The following is a 9,019-nucleotide window of genomic DNA, read 5'->3' as shown; positions in this document are numbered from 1 at the left end:
CTCCTCACTCTGCAAATCTCCAGCCACTACCCCTCTTCACTTTCCATTAATGACCCTATTTAAATACTTAGTGGAAAAAATAAAAGCCATTAGATGAGAACTTCTTCCTTCCTAACACCAGATCTATGGACTTCATGCATGTTTGATGAAGTAAACCCTCTCCTGCCTTTGGCCATGCTCTGCTTCTGCTCTGAGACCCAACTGCTCTCAGAGACACCATTTCTGCAATTTTCTCTTATTCCTCCTAAAATTTACCCCTCTCTACTAGTTTATTATCAACAGTTTACAAACATCCTCCAGTCACTTTAATAATAAAACAACAAAAAATAAACTCAAAGACATCAAAGAAAGAGCAGTAAAGGTGGAGAGGGAGTTGATCTAGTGTTGGGATCCCACGGAAAAGATTATTACAGGTTTTGGTAAATCTAGAGACTTAGGGAAGTTTATCATTTCAGAACGTACTTTTTTTTTTTTAACATCTTTATTGGAGTATAATTGCTGAATGTACATTTTTGAGTAGGCATGAAACTTTGTGAATGGAGAGGGTTAAAACACTTGGGTATTTGTTAGACATCAGAAGAGACTTCACCTGACTTTTTTCTTGAATTCCAAAGAAAGTACTGAAGGCAATGAGAAACCGCAGTGTTGTCTCTGAGTTCGTCCTCCTCGGGCTGTCTGCTGACCCCCAAATCCAGGCTCTGCTCTTTGTGCTGTTCTTTGTTATTTATATCCTGACCCTTATGGGGAACCTGATGCTGCTGCTGGTGATAAGGGTGGATTCCCAGCTCCACAACCCCATGTACTTTTTCCTGGGACAATTGTCCTTCCTGGATCTCTGCCACTCTTCTGTCACTGTGCCCAAGCTGTTGGAGAACCTCCTGTCTGAGAAGAAAACCATCTCAGTAGAGGGCTGCATGGCTCAGGTCTTCTTTGTGTTTGCCACTGGAGGCACTGAATCCTGCCTACTTGCTGTCATGGCCTATGACCGCTATGTTGCCATCAGTTCTCCTCTGCTGTATGGCCAGATGATGAACAGAAAGCTGTGTATGGGGCTGGTGTGGGGCTCATGGGGCTTGGCTTTTACGGATGCTCTCATCAATATCCTTGTAGCTCTCAATTTAGACTTCTGTGAGGCTCAAAATATTCACCACTTCAGCTGTGAGCTGCCCTCTCTCTACCCTTTGTCTTGTTCCGATGTGTCTGCAAGTTTTACTGCCTTGCTCTGCTCCAGCCTCCTGCATTTCTTTGGAAATTTCCTCTTGATATTTTTCTCCTATGTTTGCATTTTTTCCACCATCCTGAGCATCAGCTCAACTAAAGGCAGAAGCAAGGCCTTCTCCACTTGTTCCTCCCACCTCACTGCAGTGAGCTTCTTTTATGGCTCAGGTTTACTCCGCTATCTCATGCCAAATTCAGGATCCACTCGAGAGTTAATCTTCTCCTTGCAGTATAGTGTGATCACCCCCATGCTGAATCCTCTCATCTACAGCCTGAAGAACAAGGAGGTGAAGGCAGCTGTGAGAAAAATGTTGAGAAAATGTTTCTAGTGTTTCAAATCATAGATTAAAAAATCAGAATGATGAGGAAATTGGGTAGAATTGCAATAAATAGTGCCTGCATATTAAGGAGAATTCTCTGATATAAGAATCTGCAAGATGCCATACCTCTTTTCTTGAAAATACTTAAGAAAAGTTGAAGTTATTTTCTGGAATGATACCAGTTCAGTCCTAATCAGAGGAAGGTGGATAGATAAACATTTTGTCTAGCAATTTTTCTTGCAAAAATATTTAATTTATTACACGCAATATGGTAGACATTGTTATTGCCTGCTTAAGCTATCTTTACCATTCTTCCAGTAACTAAACTCCATGTGTTCAATGTGGTCCCAGAGAGACTGTTAATCCCAGTGTCCCCAAATCCTCCCCCTCCCCTTCTCATTATTCACTCATTCTTTCTGGCACAGTGGCTGGTACAGGAGTGAGCACATGGTCAATGCTGGACCATTCACTCTCTTAGGATATTTGAAATTGTTTATTTGGCCTACACGTGTCCAATAGAGACTACAAATAAAACATTTTTTTATCATGCTTCAAACCATTTACATAGTGGCCAACAATCTCCAGCTGTGAGGGGGCCCCATAACAAGAGAATATTCCCTGGCTTGTACACACTGCTGGACGAATAGCTCTGCCGCTGAGCTCTAGTGGTGCTGCAGAAAAGGCAGAATGTGAGCAAATCAACAACAGAGCAAGTACTGTACAGGGCCTTTGATAAACACCAGAAAGAAACCAAAGGGCTTTTCAACAAAGGCCCTTTAGATCATGAAACACAATTAGAGCACTAGTGAGAAGGAGACTTAGGTGAGGTATATGGATTAAAATTATCATGGTCAAAAGTTAATTATTATTTCTTTCTGAAATTACCTTTTAGTTTTTACTTACTTACAAACTGTCAACTGTCATCCTCCCCTTCACTTTGCACTCCGCAGGAGCAGAGACTATAAACTCAAAGAGAGCAACGACATTTTCTGGCATCTTCACTACTTTTTCAAGAATATTAAAATAGTTTCAAACATGCTTGTTGCACAATAAATATATTTTGAATGTATGAATCATGAGCAAGAAACAGAGAATATATCTAGGATGAATTCTCACCAGAGGGCCAAAGCAGTTTGAAATAATTCTGTGAGTAGAATAGCCTATTATGTGCGTGCCAGTCTTTTCCTTCCTGGTGAGCCTAGTTCTGGTCCGTGGATTCACAAAGAGTGTGGCCATGGCTGGGCAAGGTGGTGGTTATGCAAAGGTTCAACAACATTTTCATTCACCAAGGCCGATCTGCTGTTGCCACTGGTGAAAATTATTTTGCTAAAGGTCACACACAAATTTTGTTAGATATATTATCAGGTACCTTCCACTGTTTGTTTCTATTGTGAATTAACAATCCAATTACATTTACTACTTGGTTATTTCCAGGAATGCTGTGGTATTTTGTATACAGATCTTGTATCTTGTTGAACTTGTATCTTGTCGAACTATCTTCCTAGTTCTAATGGCTTGTTTATATATACTGTTAGATTTTTTAAATTACATTTTAATTATTTTATCTACATAAAGGGAAACAATTTTTTTCTTCTTCTATGCAATTTTTGTATATCTCACTTTTATGCACTGTGCATAATTATTGCAGTGGCCAGGGCCTCTACTACAAGCATCTTTCTATTGGGATCAGTAAGAAAGCTTCTAATATTTCAGCATTAAGGATGATTGTGCTGTTTCTGATCAATACCTTTAACTTATTATAAGAGTTCTCTTCTAACAATATTTTCCTAAGAATTGGTGTGAAATTTTATCAAGTGCTTTTATTATTTCTATTGAGGATCAGGACTTTTTCTCTTTTGTTTACTAATGTGTAGTGTCCATCACATAATAAGCATGCAATAAATACATGTCGAATAAAAAATAAATTTATTGAAATAATCATATGGCTTTTATTGTTTAGATTTTTAATAGTAAATTATATCAATAGGTGTTCTGGTTTTGAAGAATTGTTACATTCCTGAAATCACCCTACTTAGGTAGAGTGGTAAAAACTGAATTAACTTTTGCCAATATTCAACTTAGGAATTTCCTGTTGATGTTCATAAGTGAGATAGTATAATTTTTTTCTTGCTTTCATCTGGCATATTCTTTTTTTTTTTAAAACGTCTTTATTAGAGTATAATTGCTTTACAATGGTGTATCAGTTTCTGCTTTATAACAAAGTGAATCAGTTATACATATACATATGTTCCCATATCTCTTTCCTCTTGTATCTCCCTCCCTCCCACCCTCCCTATCCCACCCTTCTAGGTGGTCACAAAGCACTGAGCTGATCTCTCCGTGCTATGTGGCTGCTTCCCACTAGCTATCTATTTTACGTTTGGTAGTGTATATATGTCCATGCCACTCTCTCACTTTGTCCCAGCTTACCCTTCCCCCTCCCCGTATCCTCAAGTCCATTCTCTAGTAGGTCTGCATCTTTATTCCCGTCTTGGCATATTCTTTTTAACAGCTTTATTGAGATATTTCACATATCACAAAGTTCATCTATTCAAAGTATACAGTTCAGTGGTTTCTAGCATATTCATGGAGTTGTGCAACCATTACTATGGTAACCCAATTTAAAAACATTTTCATCACCCTCAAAGAAACCCCATGCCCATGGCAGTCACTCTCCATTCCTAACCCCTAACCCTGGCCCTAGGCAATCACTAATCTACTTTTTGCCTATATAGATTTGCATATTCTGGACATCTGATCTTGGCATCAATAGTATGTTTTCTTTCATCTTTGTATTTTCTTAAAATATTTGCATAAAAAAGGACTTATCACTTCCTTGAAGGTTTTATAAAACTCGCCTTTAAAATTTTAGGCATTTCTTGTCCTGTTGTGGAGGAAAAATTTTGATTACCAATTTATTTCCTTTAATAATCAGTGGTGTATTTGGGTTTTTTATTAATTCATGAATCAATTTTAGTGATTTGTAATTTTTGTCTATTATTCATATAATGTTTTAAATTTCATTAGTATTTTGTGGCTTACTATAATAATTTTTAAATGTTTTTTCAGCATTCATTTAATTTAAAAATAAATAATTTCAAACATACAACAAAGTTGAAAGAATTCTATGATGAACATCCATATAATCACATCTAAATGTTACTATTAACATTTTAGTATACATACATGCCTCATCACCTACCTATCCATCTATCCATTCATCAATCCACCTTTTTTTTTAATTGGGGTATAGTTGTTTTACAATGTTGTGTTAGTTTCTACTGTACAGCAAAGTGGAGTTCCCTGTGCTATACAGAAGGTTCTCATTAGTTATCTATTTTATACATATTAGTGTATATATGTCAATCCCAATCTCCTAATTCTTCCCACTCCCCCTTTCCCCCTTTGGTGTCCATACATTTGTTCTCTACATCTGTGTCTCTATTTCTGCCCTGCAAACCAGTTCATCTGTACCATTTTTCTAGATTCCACATACATGCATTAAAGTACGATATTTGTTTTTCTCTTTCTGACTTACTTCACTCTGTATGAGATATTCTAGGTCCATCCACGTCTCTACAAATAACCCAATTTTGGTCCTTTTTATGGCTGAGTAATATTCCATTGTATATATGTACCACAACTTCTTTATCCATTCATCTTTCGATGGACATTTAGGTTGCTTCCATGACCTGCTATTGTAAATAGTGATGCAATGAATATTGGGGTGCATGTGAATTTTTGAATTATGGTTTTCTCTGGGTATATGCCCCGTAGTGGGATTACTGGGTCATATGGTAACTCTATTTTTAGTTTTTTATGGAACCTCCATACTGGTCTCCATATTGGCTGTATCAATTTACATTCCCACCAACAGTGCAAGAGGGTTCCCTTTTCTCCACACCCTCTCCAGCATTTGTTGTTTGTAGATTTTCTGATGATGCCCATTCTAACTGGTGTGAGGTGATACCTCATTGTAGTTTTGATTTGCATTTCTCTAATAATTAGTGATGTTGAGCAGTTTTTCATATGCCTCTTGGCCATGTGAATGTCTTCTTTGAAGAAATGTCTGTTTAGGTCTTCTGCCCATTTTTTGGTTGGGTTATTTGTTTTTTGATATTGAGCTGCATGAGCTGTTTATATATATTGGAGATTAATCCTTTGTCAGTTGATTCATTTGCAAATATTTTTTCCCATTCTGTGGGTTGACTTTTCATCTTGTTTATGGTTTCCTTTGCTGTGCAAAAGCTTTTAAGTTTAATTAGGTCCCATTTGCTTATTCTTGTTTTTATTTTCATTACTCTAGGAGGTGGGTCAAAAAAGATCTTGCTGTGATTTATGTCAAAGAGTGTTCTTCCTATGTTTTCCTCTGAGAGTTTTATAATGTCCAGTCTTACATTTGGGTCTTTAATCAATTTTGAGTTTATTTTTGTATGTGCTGTTAGAGAATGTTCTAATTTCATTCTTTTACATGCAGCTGTCCAGTTTCCCAGCACCATTTATTGAAGAGGCTGTCTTTTCTCCATTGTATATCTTTGCCTCCTTTGTCATAGATTAGTTGACCATAGGTGCATGGGTTTATGTCTGGGCTTTCTATCCTGTTCCATTGATCTATATTTCTGTTTTTGTGCCATTACCATATTGTCTTGATTACTGTAGCTTTGTGGTATAGTCTGAAGTCAGGGAGCCTGATTCCTCCAGCTCTGTTTTTTTTTCTCATGATTGCTTTGGCTATTCAGGGTCTTTTGTGTCTCCATACAAATTTTAAGATTTTTTGTTCTAGTTATGTGAAAAATGCCATTGGTAATTTGATAGGGATTGCAGTGAATCTGTAGATTGCTTTGGGTAGTATAGTCATTTTTACAATATTGATTCTTCCAATCCAAGAACATGGTATATCACTCCATCTGTTCCTGTCATCTTTGATTTCTTTCATCAGTGTTTTGTAGTTTTCTGAGTACAGGTTTTACCTCCTTAGGTAGGTTTATTCCTAGGTATTTTGTAATCCACCTTTTTTTAATGCATTTCAAAAAAAGACAGACATCAGTACACTTTACCCCAAATACTTCAGCATTCATATCATCAGCTAGAGTTCAAGATTTGACTACACCTTTTGTTTTTCTTTTGAGGTAATTCTACATGCTGAAATAGTAAGAGTGTCATTCAGTAAATTTTGATAAATTCAAACTCCTGTGTAACCCAAATCCCTATTCAAATATAGAGCATTACCAACACCCAAGCAATCTATCTCCCATCCCTTTCCAGTCAATTCTTTTCCCACTTCTCCACTTAACCACTGTTCTGCTTTTTCCACTATACATTAGTTTTGCCTGTTGCAAAACACTATATAAACAGAATCATATAGTATGCATGATTTTGTGTCAAGATTCTTTCATTCAGCATGTTTTTGAGATTCATCCATGTTGTTCATGTGTCAGTAATTTATTGTCTTTTAATTTTTTTAATTTATTTTTAAATAGGGTCTCTTAAAAATTTTATTTATTTTATTTATTTATTTTTGGCTGCATTGGGTCTTCATTGCTGCCCGTGGGCTTTCTCTAGTTGCGGTGAGTGGGGGCTACCCTTCGTCGTGGTGGGTTCACAGGCTTCTTATTGCTGTGGCTTCTCTTGTTGCAGAGCATGGGCTCTAGGCGTGTGGGCTTCAGTAGATGTGGCACTTGAGCTCAGTAGTTGTGGCTCGCGGGCTCTAGAGTGCATGCTCAGTAGTTGTGGTGCAGAGGCTTAGTTGTTCCGCCCTATGTGAGATCTTCCCAGACCAGGGCTCGAACCCATGTCCCCTGCACCAGCAGGTGGACTCCCAACCACTGCACCACCAGGCAAGCCCTATTGTCTTTTTATTGTTGAGTAATACACCATTGTATGAGTGTATCACCATTTGCTTATCCATTCTGTTGGGTTGTTTCCAGTTTGGGACTATTAGGAATAAAGCTACTATAAACATTGTAAAAGCCTTTTGTACATAATTATTTTTATTTCTCCTGGGGATATCTAGCATTGGAATTATTGGGTCATAGTAGGCATAAATTTTATAAGAAATTGTCAGATTTTTTCCAAAAGGGTTATATCATTTGATAGTTCTACTAACACTGTTTGTGACTTCTGGTTGTTCCACATCTTACCAACATTTGGTATAGTCAACCTTTCTAATTTTAGCCCTTTTTGTGGATTTCTGGTGAAATATCCATGTGATTTTAGTTGGCATTTCCCTGATGGCTAATGATATTGAATACTACTTCAGGTATTTAGTAGGCATTCATGTATTTTATATGAACTGTTTGATCAAGACTTTTGCTCATTTTTAAATTATATTTTTTTATTAAGTAGTAGGAGTTTTTAATGTATCTTGGGGACCAGTCTTGTCAAATCTAAATATGTTTTGTCTTTTCACTCAGTCTGTGTGTTTTTAAAAATTGTTTTGTATTGTCTTTTAAGTACGATTCTTTAAAAACTGGCTTCATTCACTTTATTTTTCTCACATAAAATTATGTGGTGGCTACAGCTGGAGCCTGGGTCCTCTGCACGGAAACTCTGTTGTGGGTCTTTACAAGCTGGTCCTGATATGGAGGCTTGGTGAACACTTTCTCTTTCCAGAGATCAGGAGTGAGATAACTGTAGGTCTTAGAAATGGCATCAAAAGTGGGCTTGCCCCTGGCAGAGGTGTAGCAGTGGTCAATTTCAGCCATCATCAGTAGCTTCTTGGGCACAGGGGCCAGTGCCCCTGGGGGCAGGGATGAGGCATTAAGTGCAAATTTTAAAATTTTGATAAAATCTAAGTCATTTTTTTCTGTTGTACTTCCTGCTTTTTCTATCCTAAGAAATCTTTGCCTAACACAAGGTCACAGAGATTTTCTCCTATGTTTCTTCCAGAAGTTGTATTTTATTGAGGTATAGTTGATAGATACCATTATATTAGTTTCAGATGTACAACATAATGATTTGATATTTGTATCCAGTGAAAAATGATCACCACAATAAGTTTAGTTAACATCCATCACCATACATAGTGACAAATTTTTTTTCTTGTGATGAGAACTTTTAAGATTGACTGTCTTAGCAACTTTCAAATATACAATATTATTAACTATAGTCACCATGTTGTACATTACATCCCCATGACTTATTTATTTTATAACTAGAAGTTTGTACCATTTGACCCTCTGCCCCCATTTTGCCCACTCCCCATTTCCTGACTCTGGCAACCATCACTATTCTGTGTATCCGTGAGCTTGGTGATTTTTTTTGTTTTGTTTCTTTTTTTAGATTCCACATATAAGTGGGTTCATATGGTATTTATCTTCTCTGTCTGACTTATTTCACTTAGCATAATACCTTCAAGGCCCATCCATGTTGTCACAAATGGCAAGATTTCATTCCTTTTTATGGCTGAGTAATAGTCCATTGTATACTTATACCACAGCTTCTTTGTCCATTTGTCCATTGATGGACACTTAGGTTTTTTC

General features: G+C 37.0%; 1 protein-coding gene across 1 annotated transcript; it reads left to right on the top strand.

The window, feature by feature from the left end:
* Positions 1–629: 629 nt before the first annotated feature.
* LOC132372505 (olfactory receptor 8S1-like) lies at positions 630–1,547 on the top strand. Its single transcript, XM_059934569.1, has one exon. It carries the CDS (start codon positions 630–632, stop codon positions 1,545–1,547), a length of 918 nt encoding a protein of 305 aa, XP_059790552.1.
* The last annotated feature ends 7,472 nt before the right edge of the window (positions 1,548–9,019 follow it).

The sequence above is a fragment of the Balaenoptera ricei genome, chromosome 10 (assembly GCF_028023285.1).
Source record: "Balaenoptera ricei isolate mBalRic1 chromosome 10, mBalRic1.hap2, whole genome shotgun sequence".
In the NCBI taxonomy this organism is placed as follows: domain Eukaryota; kingdom Metazoa; phylum Chordata; class Mammalia; order Artiodactyla; family Balaenopteridae; genus Balaenoptera; species Balaenoptera ricei.
This window is presented reverse-complemented; position numbering and strand designations above follow the sequence as displayed.

What these genes read in the sequence shown, in the direction of transcription:
- LOC132372505 (XM_059934569.1), top strand. Translation starts at nt 630, where the DNA reads ATGAGAAACCGCAGTGTTGTCTCTGAGTTCGTCCTCCTCGGGCTGTCT.